At 46.5% G+C, this 20,000-nt stretch overlaps 1 protein-coding gene across 1 annotated transcript in view; it reads right to left on the reverse strand.

Annotated features, from left to right (window-relative positions):
• The window catches only part of LOC112264194 (CUB and sushi domain-containing protein 3-like), a 91,186-nt gene extending 72,611 nt beyond the window's left edge, over window positions 1-18,575 (reverse strand). The window contains exons 1-5 of the mRNA XM_042316891.1: window positions 18,466-18,575; window positions 13,627-13,800; window positions 9,848-10,033; window positions 8,736-8,909; window positions 445-627 (exon numbers count right to left, since the gene is read on the reverse strand). Coding sequence (XP_042172825.1) covers window positions 445-627; window positions 8,736-8,868 — 316 coding nt within the window. The 5' untranslated portion in view covers window positions 8,869-8,909; window positions 9,848-10,033; window positions 13,627-13,800; window positions 18,466-18,575. The remainder of the gene's footprint in view (window positions 1-444; window positions 628-8,735; window positions 8,910-9,847; window positions 10,034-13,626; window positions 13,801-18,465) is intronic.
• Between the last annotated feature and the right edge of the window lie 1,425 nt (window positions 18,576-20,000).

Consider the following 20,000-nt stretch of genomic DNA (forward strand, 5'->3'; position numbering starts at 1 on the left):
GGCTTTTTCTAAGGACAATGTGACTAGCGAAATATACTAATTTACAGCTAATTGCATTTTCATTGTTTGTGTGCTCCTGTGTGTGCTCCTGTGTGTGCTCCTGTTGTGTTTATGTGCTCCTGTGTGCTCCTTCGTGTGCTCCTGTGTGTGCTCCTGTGTGTGCTCCTGTGTGTGCTCCTGTTGTGTTTATGTGCTCCTGTGTGTGCTCCTGTGTGTGCTCCTGTGTGTGCTCCTGTGTGTGCTCCTGTGTGTGCTCCTGTGTGTGCTCCTGCGTGTGCTCCTGCGTGTGCTCCGTGTGCGTGTGCTCCTGCATGTGCTCCTGCGTGTGCTCCTGCGTGTGCTCCTGCGTGTGCTCCTGCGTGTGCCTACTGTAAACTGTTGTGTTCATCTCCATGCGCTCGTCTCTATAAACATGTAGTATTCAGCCGGTCCATCAAGCCTCACGTTTGCAGTAGGGCTGTCTCCCAGACCAGGTCCCATTGGGAAAGCAGATCCTCTCAGCTGAGCCGTACAGTGTGTGGCCCACAGCGCAGGTGAAGCGGACTTTACTACGCAGATGGAAGTTGCTGGCCTCTCTGCTTGCATGGACGGGTGTACCAGGGTCCCCACAGCTCCCTACAGAGTCTCCTATACAGGACAAAGAGAGAGAGAGAGAGACAGACAGAGAGAGAGAGAGAGAGAGAGAGAGAGAGAGAGAGAGAGAGAGAGAGATGATGACCTTCTCAGTCTGCATTTGACTTGACTGCTCAAGTTTTGCATTCCAAATGGATCCCTATTCCCTATATAGTGCACTACATTAGACCAGGGCCCTATTCCCTATATAGTGCACTACTTTAGACCAGAGCCCTATTCCCTATATAGTGCACTACTTTAGACCAGAGCCCTATTCCCTATATAGTGCACTACTTTAGACCAGGGCCCTATTCCCTATATAGTGCACTACTTTAGACCAGAGCCCTATTCCTTATATAGTGCACAACTTTAGACCAGGGCCCTATTCCCTATATAGTGCACTACTTTAGACCAGAGCCCTATTCCCTATATAGTGCACTACTTTAGACCAGAGCCCTATTCCCTATTAGGACTACTTTAGACAGAACCTGATTCCCAAGTGCACTATTTGACCAGGGCCCTAACCTCAGTATACCTACTTTAACCTCAGCCCTAACCTCATTCCAACTTTGACATGATGTCATTAGGAGCTGTGGGTCCTGGTCTAAAGTAGTGCACTATATAGGGAATAGGGTTCAATTTGGGGAGCAGATTCAGTGTAAAGTGCTGTTGGAAGACGCAGTACAACATGATGCAACAATGAACATTTGCCTTGGAGCCAATAACCTCAGTAACCTCATTCCAGCTGACATGATGTCATTGGGGTTAGGGGTCAATAACCTCAGTAACCTCATTCCAGCTGACATGATGTCATTGGGGTTAGGGGTCAATAACCTCAGTAACCTCATTCCAGCTGACATGATGTCATTGGGGTTAGGGGTCAATAACCTCAGTAACCTCATTCCAGCTGACATGATGTCATTGGGGTTAGGGGTCAATAACCTCAGTAACCTCATTCCAGCTGACATGATGTCATTGGGGTTAGGGGTCAATAACCTCAGTAACCTCATTCCAGCTGACATGATGTCATTGGGGTTAGGGTCAATAACCTCAGTAACCTCATTCCAGCTGACATGATGTCATTGGGGTTAGGGTCAATAACCTCAGTAACCTCATTCCAGCTGACATGATGTCATTAACAGACAGGGTCAATAACCTCAGTAACCTCATTCCAGCTGACATGATGTCATTGGGGTTAGGGGTCAATAACCTCAGTAACCTCATTCCAGCTGACATGATGTCATTGGGGTTAGGGGTCAATAACCTCAGTAACCTCATTCCAGCTGACATGATGTCATTGGGGTTAGGGTCAATAACCTCAGTAACCTCATTCCAGCTGACATGATGTCATTGGGGTTAGGGGTCAATAACTCAGTAACAGTCAATAACCTCAGTAACCTCATTCCAGCTGACATGATGTCATTGGGGTTAGGGGTCAATAACCTCAGTAACCTCATTCCAGCTGACATGATGTCATTGGGTCAATAACCTCAGTTAGACATGGGTCAATAACCTCAGTAACCTCATTCCAGCTGACATGATGTCATTGGGGTTAGGGGTCAATAACCTCAGTAACCTCATTCCAGCTGACATGACGGACATGAGTGTAGACAGGTGTAGATAACAGACAGGTGTAGTTAGACAGGCGTAGTTAGACAGGCGTAGATAACAGACAGGTGTAGATAACAGACAGGTGTAGATAACAGACAGGTGTAGTTAGACAGGCGTAGATAACAGACAGGTGTAGATAACAGACAGGTGTAGATAACAGACAGGTGTAGATAACAGACAGGTGTAGTTAACAGACAGGTGTAGATAACAGACAGGTGTAGATAACAGACAGGCGTAGTTAGACAGGTGTAGATAACAGACAGGTGTAGATAACAGACAGGTGTAGATAACAGACAGGTGTAGATAACAGACAGGCGTAGATAACACACAGGCGTAGTTAAACAGACAGGTGTAGATAACAGACAGGTGTAGATAACAGACAGGTGTAGATAACAGACAGGTGTAGATAACAGACAGGTGTAGATAACAGACAGGTGTAGATAACAGACAGGTGTAGATAACAGACAGGTGTAGATAACAGACAGGTGTAGTTAAACAGACAGGTGTAGTTAACAGGTAAATCAGAGGTATGTTGTGAGTGCTCTAGCTTTGACGATAACATGAACTAAGACTGACTTTCCTAGGGAGCAGTAATGGATGCAGTGTTAAAGTGCTACCCTGGCTCGGTCCCTAATGGCACCCGATTCCTACGTAGTGCACTACTTGGTCTAAGGTAGTGCACTATGTAGGGAATAGGATGGCATTTGTGAAACAACCCAAACCTCAGTCTTTGCAAACGAATTAGTGGAGGCTCTTTATGGTAGCTTAATTTTCCCCCATTAAAAAGCTTCTGGTAGAAAACTGGGACATGTTCCCTTCTGAAGCTGAGGAGGAGGAGGACAGAGGAGAGGAGGAGGGGAAGAGAGGAGAGGAGAAGAGGAGAGGAGGGGAGGATGAGAGAATGAGTGTGACTGATCCCATCTTCTGAACATGTCATGTTGTAATGAAGAACAGAACAAGTCAAACAGAGCAGATCAGAACGAGAGAGAGAGAGTGAGTTAGAGAGGGCGAGAGAGCGAGAGAGGGCGAGAGAGAGCGAGTCAGTCCTATAACATAAGGGACATCTCCAACGAGCAGACTACACTACACTGGGGCGAGAGTGGTTAGTGGTTAGTCCTAGTAACGGAAGGTTGACATCTCAAACCCCGAGCAGACAAGGTACACTGGGGCCCCTGAACAGGCAGGTTAACCCACTGTTCCTAGACCAGTTAACCCACTGTTCCTAGACTAGTAACCGGAAGGTTGCAGACCAGTTAACCCACTGAGCTGACCAGTTACCACTGTTCCTAGACCAGTTAACCCACTGCCCCTAGACCAGTTAACAGGCACTGTTCCTAGACCAGTTAACCCACTGTTCCTAAGCCGTCATTGAAAATAAGAATTTGTTCTTAACTGACTTGCCTAGTTAAGGTAAAGGTAAAAAATAAATTAAAAACCACAACACCCACAAATGCTTCTTCTTCATTATGTAGCTAGCTGTGTATATACATTCACTATGTAGCTAGCTAGCTGTGTTTATAGATTCACTCTGTAGCTAGCTGTGTTTATAGATTCACTATGTAGCTAGCTGTGTTTATAGATTTACTATGTAGCTAGCTGTGTTTATAGATTCACTATGTAGCTAGCTGTGTATATACATTCACTATGTAGCTATCTGTGTTTATAGATTCACTATGTAGCTAGCTGTGTTTATAGATTCACTATGTAGCTAGCTGTGTTTATAGATTCACTATGTAGCTAGCTGTGTTTATAGATTCACTATGTAGCTAGCTGTGTTTATAGATTCACTATGTAGCTAGCTGTGTTTATAGATTCACTATGTAGCTAGCTGTGTATTTGACACAGGCTTGCCCCACCACCACAGAAAGCACTATGCTAGGCTGAAACACCTGTATTTGACACAGGCTTGCCCCACCACCACCACAGAAAGCACTGAGCTAGGCTGAAACACCTGTATTTGACACAGGCTTGCCCCACCACCACCACAGAAAGCACTGAGCTAGGCTGAAACACCTGTATTTGACACAGGCTCGCCCCACCACCACCACAGAAAGCACTTAGCTGGGCTGAAACACCTGTATTTGACACAGGCTCGCCCCACCACCACCACAGAAAGCACTAAGCTAGGCTGAAACACCTGTATTTGACACAGGCTTGCCCCACCACCACCACAGAAAGCACTGAGCTAGGCTGAAACACCTGTATTTGACACAGGCTCGCCCCACCACCACCACAGAAAGCACTGAGCTAGGCTGAAACACCTGTATTTGACACAGGCTTGCCCCACCACCACCACAGAAAGCACTGAGCTAGGCTGAAACACCTGTATTTGACACAGGCTTGCCCCACCACCACCACAGAAAGCACTGAGCTAGGCTGAAACACCTGTATTTGACACAGGCTTGCCCCACCACCACCACAGAAAGCACTGAGCTAGGCTGAAACACCTGTATTTGACACAGGCTTGCCCCACCACCACCACAGAAAGCACTGAGCTAGGCTGAAACACCTGTATTTGACACAGGCTCGCCCCACCACCACCACAGAAAGCACTGAGCTAGGCTGAAACACCTGTATTTGACACAGGCTTGCCCCACCACCACCACAGAAAGCACTGAGCTAGGCTGAAACACCTGTATTTGACACAGGCTGCCCCACCACCACCACAGAAAGCACTGAGCTAGGCTGAAACACCTGTATTTGACACAGGCTCGCCCCACCACCACAGAAAGCACTGAGCTGGGCTGAAACACCTGTATTTGACACAGGCTCGCCCCCCACCACCACAGAAAGCACTGAGCTGGGCTGAAACACCTGTATTTGACACAGGCTCGCCCCACCACCACAGAAAGCACTGAGCTAGGCTGAAACACCTGTATTTGACACAGGCTCGCCCCACCACCACCACAGAAAGCACTGAGCTAGGCTGAAACACCTGTATTTGACACAGGCTCGCCCCACCACCACAGAAAGCACTGAGCTGGGCTGAAACACCTGTATTTGACACAGGCTCGCCCCACCACCACAGAAAGCACTGAGCTGGGCTGAAACACCTGTATTTGACACAGGCTCGCCCCACCACCACAGAAAGCACTGAGCTAGGCTGAAACACCTGTATTTGACACAGGCTTGCCCCACCACCACCACAGAAAGCACTGAGCTAGGCTGAAACACCTGTATTTGACACAGGCTCGCCCCACCACCACAGAAAGCACTGAGCTGGGCTGAAACACCTGTATTTGACACAGGCTTGCCCCACCACCACCACAGAAAGCACTGAGCTGGGCTGAAACACCTGTATTTGACACAGGCTCGCCCCACCACCACAGAAAGCACTGAGCTGGGCTGAAACACCTGTATTTGACACAGGCTTGCCCCACCACCACAGAAAGCACTGAGCTGGGCTGAAACACCTGTATTTGACACAGGCTCGCCCCACCACCACCACAGAAAGCACTGAGCTGGGCTGAAACACCTGTATTTGACACAGGCTTGCCCCACCACCACCACAGAAAGCACTGAGCTGGGCTGAAACACCTGTATTTGACACAGGCTCGCCCCACCACCACCACAGAAAGCACTGAGCTGGGCTGAAACACCTGTATTTGACACAGGCTTGCCCCACCACCACCACAGAAAGCACTGAGCTAGGCTGAAACACCTGTATTTGACACAGGCTCGCCCCACCACCACAGAAAGCACTGAGCTGGGCTGAAACACCTGTATTTGACACAGGCTCGCCCCACCACCACCACAGAAAGCACTGAGCTGGGCTGAAACACCTGTATTTGACACAGGCTCGCCCCACCACCACAGAAAGCACTGAGCTGGGCTGAAACACCTGTATTTGACACAGGCTCGCCCCACCACCACAGAAAGCACTGAGCTGGGCTGAAACACCTGTATTTGACACAGGCTCGCCCCACCACCACCACAGAAAGCACTGAGCTGGGCTGAAACACCTGTATTTGACACAGGCTTGCCCCACCACCACCACAGAAAGCACTGAGCTGGGCTGAAACACCTGTATTTGACACAGGCTCGCCCCCCACCACCACAGAAAGCACTGAGCTGGGCTGAAACACCTGTATTTGACACAGGCTTGCCCCACCACCACCACAGAAAGCACTGAGCTGGGCTGAAACACCTGTATTTGACACAGGCTTGCCCCACCACCACAGAAAGCACTGAGCTGGGCTGAAACACCTGTATTTGACACAGGCTTGCCCCCCACCACCACAGAAAGCACTAAGCTAGGCTGAAACACCTGTATTTGACACAGGCTCGCCCCACCACCACAGAAAGCACTGAGCTGGGCTGAAACACCTGTATTTGACACAGGCTCGCCCCACCACCACAGAAAGCACTGAGCTGGGCTGAAACACCTGTATTTTTGGAACTGTCTTCCTCAAGAAAACAAAAAAGAGACCAAGGTTGTATGCGGTTTTATTCCCTCAATTATTATTTAAACGTGTTTACATTGTAAATTGATATGTGATATGTATTATTGCCAAAATAACATGCAAAATATCCCCCCTTCCTTTTGTTGCTAGGAATGTCAGGTTCACAGGTCGCCACTGACCTGGTCAGTCTATGTCATGGAAAGAGCAGGTGTTCCTAATGTTTTGTAGACTCACTGTGTACTGTCACATCATAGCACATTGTAGTGACGTATTGTTTTAATGCCATACGTGTCCAGATTTCTCTATTGAGGATTAAATACAATGTAAGTGATTTGCTTATTTTTTTTTAAAAACATTTTCTGAAAGTACAGATTCAGCGGTTTTACATCATAAAATGTAGATGGAGGAAACCTGGGAATGTTTTAGTTTTGAAATGAGATAGACTTGTTATCCCACTTCAGAAACAAGTCGGAGAAAACGCCCTTGGTGATGAGATTTTCACACTTCCTAGAGAGCTCCTCTTTGTTTCCGCCCATTCAGCATCGTTCACGTCCTCTTAAGCATTAACCCCATCCCAGCCACACATTTAAATATAAACACAACTTCCGATTAGTGAACAGCTTACAGCAAACTTTGAGATAAAACTTTAAAAACAAGATGAAAATTGTTGTTTTAAACTTCCTAAAGTTCATTTAAATGACATTAAAACCAGTAGGCAATGCTAACTGTACGTGAGCCGTCTGCTGCTAAAGGTCTGGAGGAAAGTAACCAGATGGAGACTCGCTTCATCATCAGTCTCCATGACAACCTGGAGAAGCTGCTCAGAGAACATCTAAATCAAATAAACATCAAGGTGAACAGTCTCCATGACAACCTGGAGAAGCTGCTCAGAGAACATCGAAATCAAATAAACATCAAGGTGAACAGTCTCCATGACAACCTGGAGAAGCTGCTCAGAGAACATCGAAATCAAATAAACATCAAGGTGAACAGTCTCCATGACAACCTGGAGAAGCTGCTCAGAGAACATCTAAATCAAATAAACATCAAGGTGAACTGTCTCCATGAAAACCTGCAGAAGCTGCTCTTAGAACATCTAAATCAAATAGATAAACAGTCATTGGTCCTTCCCTGAACAGTGAGGTGTGGGTTCTTCCTGAACAGTGAGATATGGGCCATTCCCTGAACAGTGAGGTGTGGGTCCTTCCCTGAACAGTGAGGTGTGGTTCCTTCCCTGAACAGTGAGGTATGGGTCCTTCCCTGAACAGTGAGGTGTGGGTCATTCCCTGAACAGTGAGGTAATGGTCCTTCTGAACAGTGAGGTAATGGTCCTTACCTGAACAGTGAGGTGTAGGAACATGAACAGTGAGGTATAGGTCAAATACCTGAACAGTGAGGTGTGGGTCATTCCCTGAACAGTGAGGTAATGGTCCTTCCCTGAACAGTGAGGTAATGGTCCTTACCTGAACAGTGAGGTGTTCCTTACCTGAACAGTGAGGTATAGGTCATTCCCTGAACAGTGAGTTATGGGTCATTCCCTGAACAGTGAGGTGTGGGTCCTTCCCTGAACAGTGAGGTATTGGTCCTTCCCTGAACAGTGAGGTGTGGGTCCTTCCCTGAACACTGAGGTATTGGTCCTTCCCTGAACAGTGAGGTATGGGTCCTTACCTGAACAGTGAGATGTGGGTCCTTCCCTGAACAGTGAGGTGTGGGTCCTTCCCTGAACAGTGAGGTGTGGGTCATTCCCTGAACAGTGAGGTATGGGTTCCTACCTGAACAGTGAGGTATGGTCCTTACCTGAACAGTGAGTTATGGGTCCTTACCTGAACAGTGAGGTGTGGGTCCTTACCTGAACAGTGAGGTAATGGTCCTTACCTGAACAGTGAGGTAATAGTCCTTACCTGAACAGTGAGGTAATGGTCCTTACCTGAACAGTGAGGTAATGGTCCTTACCTGAACAGTGAGGTAATGGTCCTTACCTGAACAGTGAGGTAATGGTCCTTACCTGAACAGTGAGGTAATGGTCCTTACCTGAACAGTGAGGTAATGGTCCTTACCTGAACAGTGAGGTATGGGTCCTTCCCTGAACAGTGAGGTAATGGTCCTTACCTGAACAGTGAGGTATGGGTCCACTCCAGTGTCCATTGATTTGACAGGTGAGTGATGACTCTCCAATCAGCTCTCGGTCCCCTGAACAGGAGTACTGCACCGTGGAGCCAAACGAGAACTTGTCCCCAACCATGGTACCGTAGGGAGGAGAGCCAGGGTTCCCACAGTCCTCCTCTATAACACACAATAACATTCCCCATAGCCAACAGTCAGATTGTTATGGCTCATTAACACTGTTTGTGTCCCAAATGGCACCCCTATTCCTTATGTAGTGCACTACTTTTAACTACAGCCCTATTGCCCCTGTATAGGGAATGGGGTGCCATTTGGGATGTAGTCATCATTAACACAACACTCTTAGAAAAAAATGATTCCAAAAGGTTTCTTTGGCTGTCATCATAGGAGAACCCTTTTTGGTTCCAGGTAGAACTCTGTTGGGTTCCATGTAGAACTCTCTATCGGAAAGGGTTCTAAAATGGAACTCAATAGGGTTCTACCTTTTTTTTAAAGAGTGTATACTGTCGGTCAGTATCGCCATTACAGTCAGCCTTTATTAGGTCATTAGCATTTAGACAGACGTTGGTTACACACATTTGTAACCGATACAAATCAAGTCCATTAAGGATAAAACACATGGCTAGAACAACAGGGAGATCGTGGAGAAATGCTTTGATGAATGTCACTCACAGCAAAAGATAAGTACTATTGCGCGCTAAATGAGAACTGTGCATCAACCTTTGGTATGTCTAGGCTTCCTTTTTTATCTCTAGTCTCCTCCTCCTGCACCTCAGTAGTTGTGGGTGTGTGGTACAGGTGTAGGATCTTAATTTGACCTGTATTGTGGCAGCAAAAGAATCCTGCAGCAACAGGATTTGAATGTTTAGTCCATCATGTTGATTGATCAGGGGGAGGGGGTCAAAATGAGGCCACATGTTAAAGTGGAATACTGTTAATACAACCGTGTGACAGAGTTGGTTTTCAGTGAATTTCTGTGTAAAAAAAAAAAAAAATCACAAAGCTCATCTGCATTTCCTCAGCAACAAAACAGTGATCAAATAAAGATCCCACATCTGTAGTTTCAACAAGTTGTGAAGAGAAAACAGACAACATACCAAGACATTCAGGTAGAGGTTTGTCCCAGTGGCCAATAGGTTGACAGGTCAGTGCAGAGGAACCGAACAGGTAGTATCCAGGGTTACAGGTGTAGAACACCACACTGCCCAGGGTGAAGTTACCGTGCTCTATCTTACTCTCCCTGATGGAGTTAGCCGGGATGCCAGGGTCTGTGCAGTTCACCACTGGATGGAAATAAAACGCATAGAATTAATAACATTATATCATTGTTAATACAAATATATCAATAATAACTATTCGTCAAAACTATTGTATCAATAACAACTATTGTATCATTAACAACGATTGTATCAATAACAACGATTGTATCAATAACAACTATTGTATCAATAACAACTATTGTATCAATAACAACGATTGTATCAATAACAACGATTGTATCATTAACAACGATTGTATCAATAACAACTATTGTATCAATAACAACTATTGTATCAATAACAACTATTGTATCAATAACAACTACTGTATCATTAACAACTATTGTCAAAACTATTGTATCAATAACAACTATTGTCAAAACTATTGTATCAATAACAACTACTGTATCAATAACAACTATTGTATCAATAACAACGATTGTCAAAACTATTGTATCAATAACAACGATTGTATCAATAACAACTATTGTCAAAACTATTGTATCAATAACAACTATTGTCAAAACTATTGTATCAATAACAACTACTGTATCAATAACAACGATTGTCAAAACTACTGTATCAATAACAACGATTGTATCAATAACAACGATTGTATCAATAACAACGATTGTATCATTAACAACGATTGTATCAATAACAACTATTGTATCAATAACAACTATTGTATCAATAACAACTACTGTATCAATAACAACGATTGTCAAAACCATTGTATCAATAACAACGATTGTCAAAACTATGTCAATATTTCCCCCTAGCCTGGTCTCAGATCCGCTCGTACCGTTTTGACAACTCCTAGGAAGCACAAACAGATCTGGGACCAGGCTACAATTTCCCTAATGAACGTATATATTTACCTATCTACCATCGTCATACCATAGATCTAACTGTCCCCCCCCGTGAAGCTCAGACAGTACAACATATTCCATCTGGCTGAACTAGTCACTAGAAAGTGCTATCTGTGGTATCTGTCAAGTGTCGTCTGTGTTCAATTGCCAGTTAATAATAGAATCGCTGAAATGACACAAATCGCAGCCTGCTCCTGTTTATATACGATGAATGGCTCATCTGCACTTGGATGTACCCCGTGCTATATTATGAAGTATTTTAAATACTAATGAGGCTTAAAATGACTTGTTTATTTTCCAGAGATGTACTGTAGGCTATAGGTGTCAGATGTCTGTGCTCTGCTGTTTCTGTAGCCAATGAAATGCTTTGAAAGGCGGGGTCATGGCTCACATCAACTCTCCAACACACACACACATTCATTGACGCCACACACACATTGATGCCACACACACACACACGCACACACACACACAGGCATACTTTCACACTCTTCACACATACTGCTGTTAGTGTTTATGATCTATCCTGTTGTCTAGTCACTTTACCCCTACCTACAGTATACTGCTGTTACTGTCTATTATCTATCCTTTACCCCTACCTACAGTATACTGCTGTTACTGTCTATTATCTATCCTTTACCCCTACCTACAGTATACTGCTGTTACTGTCTATTATCTATCCTTTACCCCTACCTACAGTATACTGCTGTTACTGTCTATTATCTATCCTTTACCCCTACCTACAGTATACTGCTGTTACTGTCTATTATCTATCCTTTACCCCTACCTACAGTATACTGCTGTTACTGTCTATTATCTATCCTTTACCCCTACCTACAGTATACTGCTGTTACTGTCTATTATCTATCCTTTACCCCTACCTACAGTATACTGCTGTTACTGTCTATTATCTATCCTTTACCCCTACCTACAGTATACTGCTGCTACTGTCTATTATCTATCCTTTACCCCTACCTACAGTATACTGTCTATTATCTATCCTTTACCCTACCTACAGTATACTGCTGTTACTGTCTATTATCTATCCTTTACCCCTACCTACAGTATACTGCTGTTACTGTCTATTATCTATTCTTTACCCCTACCTACAGTATACTGCTGTTACTGCCTGCTCCCCACCTCTACATGTAGGTGGCTGTTGACTCCACTGCCTGCTCCCCACCTCTACATGAAGGTGGCTGTTGACTCCACTGCCTGCTCCCCACCTCTACATGAAGGTGGCTGTTGACTCCACTGCCTGCTACCCAGCTCTACATATGGCTGTTGACTCCACCGCCTGCTACCCACCTCTACATGTAGGTGGCTGTTGACTCTACTGCCTGCTACCCACCTCTACATGTGGCTGTTGACTCCAATGCCTGCTCCCCACCTCTACATGTAGGTGGCTGTTGACTCCACTGCCTGCTCCCCACCTCTACATGAAGGTGGCTGTTGACTCCACTGCCTGCTCCCCACCTCTACATGAAGGTGGCTGTTGACTCCACTGCCTGCTCCCCACCTCTACATGAAGGTGGCTGTTGACTCCACTGCCTGCTACCCACCTCTACATATGGCTGTTGACTCCACCGCCTGCTACCCACCTCTACATGAAGGTGGCTGTTGACTCCACTGCCTGCTACCCACCTCTACATGTAGGTGGCTGTTGACTCCACTGCCTGCTCCCCACCTCTACATGAAGGTGGCTGTTGACTCCACTGCCTGCTCCCCACCTCTACATGAAGGTGGCTGTTGACTCCACTGCCTGCTCCCCACCTCTACATGTAGGTGGCTGTTGACTCCACTGCCTGCTACCCACCTCAACATGTAGGTGGCTGTTGACTCCACTGCCTGCTCCCCACCTCTACATGAAGGTGGCTGTTGACTCCACTGCCTGCTACCCACCTCTACATGTGGCTGTTGACTCCACCGCCTGCTACCCACCTCTACATGAAGGTGGCTGTTGCCTCCACTGCCTGCTCCCCACCTCTACATGTGGCTCTGACTCCACCGCCTGCTCCCCACCTCTACATGAAGGTGGCTGTTGACTCCACCGCCTGCTACCCACCTCTACATGAAGGTGGCTGTTGACTCTACTGCCTGCTCCCCACCTCTACATGTAGGTGGCTGTTGACTCCACCGCCTGCTCCCCACCTCTACATGAAGGTGGCTGTTGACTCCACCGCCTGCTACCCACCTCTACATGTAGGTGGCTGCTGACTCCACCGCCTGCTCCCCACCTCTACATGAAGGTGGCTGTTGACTCCACCGCCTGCTACCCACCTCTACATGTAGGTGGCTGTTGACTCCACCGCCTGCTCCCCACCTCTACATGAAGGTGGCTGTTGACTCCACCGCCTGCTACCCACCTCTACACGAAGGTGGCTGTTGACTCCACCGCCTGCTACCCACCTCTACATGAAGGTGGCTGTTGACTCCACCGCCTGCTCCCCACCTCTACATGAAGGTGGCTGTTGACTCCACCGCCTGCTACCCACCTCTACAGGTGGCTGTTGACTCCACCGCCTGCTACCCACCTCTACATGTAGGTGGCTGTTGACTCCACCGCCTGCTCCCCACCTCTACATGAAGGTGGCTGTTGACTCCACCGCCTGCTACCCACCTCTACACAAAGGTGGCTGTTGACTCCACCGCCTGCTACCCACCTCTACATGAAGGTGGCTGTTGACTCCACTGCCTGCTACCCACCTCTACAGGTGGCTGTTGACTCCACCGCCTGCTACCCACCTCTACACGAAGGTGGCTGTTGACTCCACTGGCGACTCGCCTGGCACTGGGCTCTGGACACTCCCTCCAGTACGTAACCTTGGTTACAGAAGAAGCTGACCACATCGTTGTAGTTGAATCCGTCCCCTGTAGTTCTCCCATAGATGGGACTGCCTGGATGGCCACATGTGATTGCTGCAAACATAAAAAATACGGGAAATTACGGGAAATACTAGAAATCGTTAAAAAACATTTATTTATGGAAACGACGGGGCCATATTGAGTATCCCCATCGGTGTTCTAGGGACATTGCCTTGGTCTAATCTGGACCTCCAAGCCAGTTCCACTGGTCTGTTTTGTTACTCAACCACTCTATTAGAGGACTGCTTTAGATCTGGGACACCAGGTTGGGTTTGCAATTCATTTTCAGTTCGAACTGAACAAAAAAATAATAATTACTCCGGACCTCGTAGGGTAACAATTGAATATTCCCTGGTTCAACAAAAGGGGGGTTCACCCAGTCTAGTCATTCTATTTCTATGCCTGCAGCACAGTAAAGGGGGGTTCACCCATTCTAGTCATTTATTTCTATGCCTGCAGCACAGTAAAGGGGGGTTCACCCATTCTAGTCATTCTATTGCTATGCCTGCAGCACAGTAAAGGGGGTTTTACCCATTCTAGTCATTTATTTCTATGCCTGCAGCACAGTAAAGGGGGGGTTCACCCATTCTAGTCATTCTATTTCTATGCCTGCAGCACAGTAAAGGGGTTTTACCCATTCTAGTCATTCTATTTCTATGCCTGCAGCACAGTAAAGGGGGGGTTCACCCATTCTAGTCATTTATTTCTATGCCTGCAGCACAGTAAAGGGGGGTTCACCCATTCTAGTCATTCTATTTCTATGTCTACAGCACAGTAAAAGGGGGTTTACCCATTCTAGTCATTCTATTTCTATGCCTGCAGCACAGTAAAAGGGTTTTTATCCATTCTAGTCATTCTATTTCTATGCCTGCAGCACAGTAAAAGGGGGTTTTACCCATTCTAGTCATTCTATTTCTATGCCTGCAGCACAGTAAAGGGGGGGGTTCACCCATTCTAGTCATTCTATTTCTATGCCTGCAGCACAGTAAGGGGGGTTCACCCAGTCTAGTCATTCTATTTCTATGCCTGCAGCACAGTAAGGGGGGTTCACCCAGTCTAGTCATTCTATTTCTATGCCTGCAGCACAGTAAGGGGGTTCACCCAGTCTAGTCATTCTATTTCTATGCCTGCAGCACAGTAAAAGGGGACAGGAGTTCAATACAGCTGATGAATATTCAACACATCATCAATATCATTACCATTCTATTAACCTTGGAACACCCAGAGAGATCCAGTTCTATATGTTGATGAAGATGAAAACGACATAGAAAATGACCTATAGAATAATAATTCGTAGTGAAGAAGAAACCTCCGTAAGTCAACTAGAGAGACTTGTTGACACAGCAGCAGTAAGCTCACTGTGCACTCCAATTCAACTGTAAACAAACCTTCACATCAATATCAGTAGATTCAGGATGTCCCTTGTGGGCATCCGTATTTTATACAAAGCTAAGTAAACAAGTCTACTCGTGTTTTTGGCACTGTTGCTGTGCCTTTTCATTAGAGTCATGTTGGCTGGGTGGGGTTGGGGGTGGAGTCATGTTGGCTGGGTGGGGTTGGGGGTGGAGTCATGTTGGCTGGGTGGGGTTGGGGGATTATACTGGGAGGTTGGGGGTGGAGTCATGTTGGCTGGGTGGGGTTGGGGGACTAGAATGGGAGATTGAGGGTAGAGTCATGTTGGCTGGGTGGGGTTGGGGGTGGAGTCATGTTGGCTGGGTGGGGTTGGGGGATTATACTGGGAGGTTGGGGGTGGAGTCATGTTGGCTGGGTGGGGTTGGGGGACTAGAATGGGAGATTGAGGGTAGAGTCATGTTGGCTGGGTGGGGTTGGGGGTGGAGTCATGTTGGCTGGGTGGGGTTGGGGGAATATGATGGGAGGTTGGGGGTGGAGTCATGTTGGCTGGGTGGGGTTGGGGGACTATAATGGGAGGTTGGGGGTGGAATCATGTTGGCTGGGCGGGGTTGGGGGACTATAATAGGAGGTTGGGGGTGGAGTCATGTTGGCTGGGTGGGGTTGGGGGACTAGAATGGGAGATTGAGGGTAGAGTCATGTTGGCTGGGTGGGAAGGGGGTGGAGTCATGTTGGCTGGGTGGGGTTGGGGTGGAGTCATGTTGGCTGGGTGGGGTTGGGGGACTATAATGTGAGGTTGGGGGTGGAGTCATGTTGGCTGGGTGGGGTTGGGGGACTATAATGTGAGGTTGGGGGTGGAGTCATGTTGGCTGGGTGAGGTTGGGGGTGGAGTCATGTTGGCTGGGTGGGGTTGGGGGACTAGAATGGGAGATTGAGGGTAGAGTCATGTTGGCTGGGTGGGGTTGGAGGTGGAGTCATGTTGGCTGGGTGGGGTTGGGGGAATATGATGGGAGGTTGGGGGTGGAGTCATGTTGGCTGGGTGGGGTTGGGGGACTGTACTGGGAGGTTGGGGGTGGAGTCATGTTGTCTGGGTGGGGTTGGGGGTGGAGTCATGTTGTCTGGGTGGTGGTGGGGTGGAGTCATGTTGGCTGGATGGTGTTAGGGGTGGAGTCATGTTGGCTGGGTGGGGTTGGGGGACAATAATGGGAGGTTGGGGGTGGAGTCATGTTGTCTGGCTGGGGTTAGGGGTGGAGTCATGTTGTCTGGGTGGGGTTGGGGGTGGAGTCATGTTGGCTGGGTGGGGTTGGGGGTGGAGTCATGTTGGCTGGGTGGGGTTGGGGGACTATAATGTGAGGTTGGGGGTGGAGTCATGTTGGCTGGGTGGGGTTGGGGGACTATAATGTGAGGTTGGGGTGGAGTCATGTTGGCTGGGTGGGGTTGGGGGACTAGAATGGGAGATTGAGGGTAGAGTCATGTTGGCTGGGTGGGGTTGGGGGTGGAGTCATGTTGGCTGGGTGGGGTTGGGGGAATATGATGGGAGGTTGGGGGTGGAGTCATGTTGGCTGGGTGGGGTTGGGGGACTGTACTGGGAGGTTGGGGGTGGAGTCATGTTGTCTGTGTGGGGTTGGGGTTGGGGGTGGAGTCATGTTGTCTAGGTGGTGGTGGGGGCAGAGTCATGTTGGCTGGGTGGTGTTAGGGGTGGAGTCATGTTGGCTGGGTGGGGTTGGGGGACAATAATGGGAGGTTGGGGGTGGAGTCATGTTGTCTGGCTGGGGTTAGGGGTGGAGTCATGTTGTCTGGGTGGGGTTGGGGGTGGAGTCATGTTGGCTGGGTGGGGTTGGGGGTGGAGTCATGTTGGCTGGGTGGGGTTGGGGGTGGAGTCATGTTGGGTGTGTGGGGTTGGGGGACTATGATGGTGGAGGCCCCAAAAAATAACCGAACAAATACACAGACCCGTAGGGTCGATATAACAACATGTACAGACCAGTAGGGTAGATACAACAACATGTACAGACCAGTAGGGTAGATATAACAACCAGTAGGGTAGATATAACAACACGTACAGACCAGTAGGGTATATACAACAACATGTACAGACCAGTAGGGTAGATATAACAACCAGTAGGGTCGATACAACAACATGTACTGACCAGTAGGGTAGATACAACAACATGTACAGACCAGTAGGGTAGATATAACAACCAGTAGGGTAGATATAACAACATGTACAGACCAGTAGGGTAGATACAACAACATGTACAGACCAGTAGGGTAGATATAACAACCAGTAGGGTAGATATAACAACATGTACAGACCAGTAGGCTAAATATAACATGTACAGACCAGTAGGGTAACAACCAGCAGGGTCAATAACAACATGTACAGACCAGTAGGGTTTAGATAACAACATGTACATAACATGACAGACCAGTAGGGTAAATATAACATGTACAGACCAGTAGGATAGATATAACAACATGTACAGACCAGTAGGTAGGGTAGATAACAACATGTACAGACAAGTAGGGTAAATATAACAACCAGTAGGGTCGATATAACAACATGTACAGACCAGTAGGGTAGATATAACATGTACAGACAAGTAGGGTAAATAATAACAGTAGTGTACAACCAGTAGGGTCAATATCGCAGTAGTGTAGATATAACAACATGTACAGATCAGACCAGTAGGGTAGATATAACAACATGTACAGACCAGTAGGGTCAATATACAGACCATAACAACATGTACAGACCAGTAGGGTAGATATAACAACATGTACAGACCAGTAGGATAGATTTAACAACATGTACAGACCAGTAGGGTAACAATATAACAACCAGTATGTGTAGGATATTTAACAACATGTACAGATCAGTAGGGTCAATATAACAACCAGTAGTGTAGATATAACAACATGTACAGACCAGTAGGATAGATTTAACAACATATAACAGACCAGTAGGGTAGATATAACAACATGTACAGACCAGTAGGATAGATTTAACAACATGTACAGACCAGTAGGATAGATTTAACAACATGTACAGACCAGTAGGTCAATATAACAACCAGTATTATAACAACATGTACAGACAGACCAGTAGGATAGATTTAACAACATGTACAGACCAGTAGGATAGATTTAACAACATGTACAGACCAGTAGGATAGATTTAACAACATGTACAGACCAGTAGGGTAGATATAACAACATGTACAGACCAGTAGGATAGATTTAACAACATGTACAGACCAGTAGGATAGATATAACAACATGTACAGACCAGTAGGATAGATTTAACAACATGTACAGACCAGTAGGATAGATTTAACAACATGTACAGACCAGTAGGATAATACTTACAGACACACAGCGGCAGCTGTCCAGACCAGAGGTGATCCTGCTGGCAGATACGGACCGAGGATCCTATGAGTCTGAAGCCAGGGTTACACTGGTAGACCACGGTGTCTCTGTATCCGATAGTTCTCCCCTATCGCCTGACCGTTCACAATCTGCTCCGGGATACCGCAGGTGACCAGCTGGAGAGGTGGGGGGGGTGTTAGGGGCAATCATATCCTCTATGTATCCTCTATATGTCCTCTATGTATCCTCTATGTATCCTCTATGTACCCTCTATATATCCTCTATATATCCTCTATGTATCCTCTATGTATCCTCTATGTATCCTCTATGTACCCTCTATGTATCCTCTATATGTCCTCTATGTATCCTCTATGTACCCTCTATATATCCTCTATGTATCCTCTATGTATAACCTATCTATCATCCATGTATCCTCTATGTATCCTCTATGTACCCTCTATATATCCTCTATATATCCTCTATGTATCCTCTATGTATCCTCTATGTATAACCTATCTATCATCCATGTATCCTCTATGTATCCTCTATGTACCCTCTATATATCCTCTATGTATCCTCTATGTATCCTCTATGTATCCTCTATGTATCCTCTATATATCCTCTATGTATCCTCTATGTATCCTCTATATACCCTCTATGTATCCTCTATGTATCCTCTATCTATCCTCTATGTATCCTCTATGTATCCTCTATGTATCCTCTATATAACCTCTATGTATCCTCTATGTATAACCTATCTATCATCCATGTATCCTCTATGTATCTTCTATGTATCCTCTATATATCCTCTATGTATCCTCTATCTATCATCCATGTATCCTCTATGTATCCTCTATGTATCCTCTATATATCCTCTATGTATCCTCTAGTCGGATGTTTACATACACCTTAGCCAAATACATTTAAACTCTGTTTTTCACAATTCCTGACATTTAATCCTATTAAAAATTATAGTTTTAGGTCAGTAGGTCAGGATCGCCACTTTAATTTTAAGAATGTGAAATGTCAGAATAATAGTAGGGATAATGATTTATTTCAGCTTTTATTTCTTTCATCACATTCCCAGTGGGTCAGAAGTTTACATACACTCAATTAGTATTTGGTAGCATTGCCTTTAAATTGTTTACCTTGGGTCAAACGTTTTGGGTAGCCTTCCACAAGCTTACCACAATAAGGCGGGGAATTTTGGCCCATTCCTCCTGACAGAGCTGGTGTAATTAAGTCAGGTTTGTAGGCCTCCTTGCTAGCACACGCTTTTTCAGTTCTGCCTACACATTTTCTATAGGATTGAGGCCAGGGCTTTGTGATGGCAACTCCAATACCTTGACTTTGTTGTCCTTAAGCCATTTTGCCACAACATTGGAAGTATGCTTGGGGTCATTGTCCATCTGGAAGACCCATTTGCGACCAAGCTTTAACTTCCTGACTGAAGTCTTAAGATGTTGCTTAAATATATCCACCTATTTTTCCTCCCTCATGATGCCATCAGTCCCTCCTGCTGCAAAGCACCCCAC

Source organism: Oncorhynchus tshawytscha, unplaced genomic scaffold, assembly GCF_018296145.1.
Source record: "Oncorhynchus tshawytscha isolate Ot180627B unplaced genomic scaffold, Otsh_v2.0 Un_contig_4095_pilon_pilon, whole genome shotgun sequence".
NCBI classification, from domain to species: Eukaryota; Metazoa; Chordata; class Actinopteri; order Salmoniformes; family Salmonidae; genus Oncorhynchus; species Oncorhynchus tshawytscha.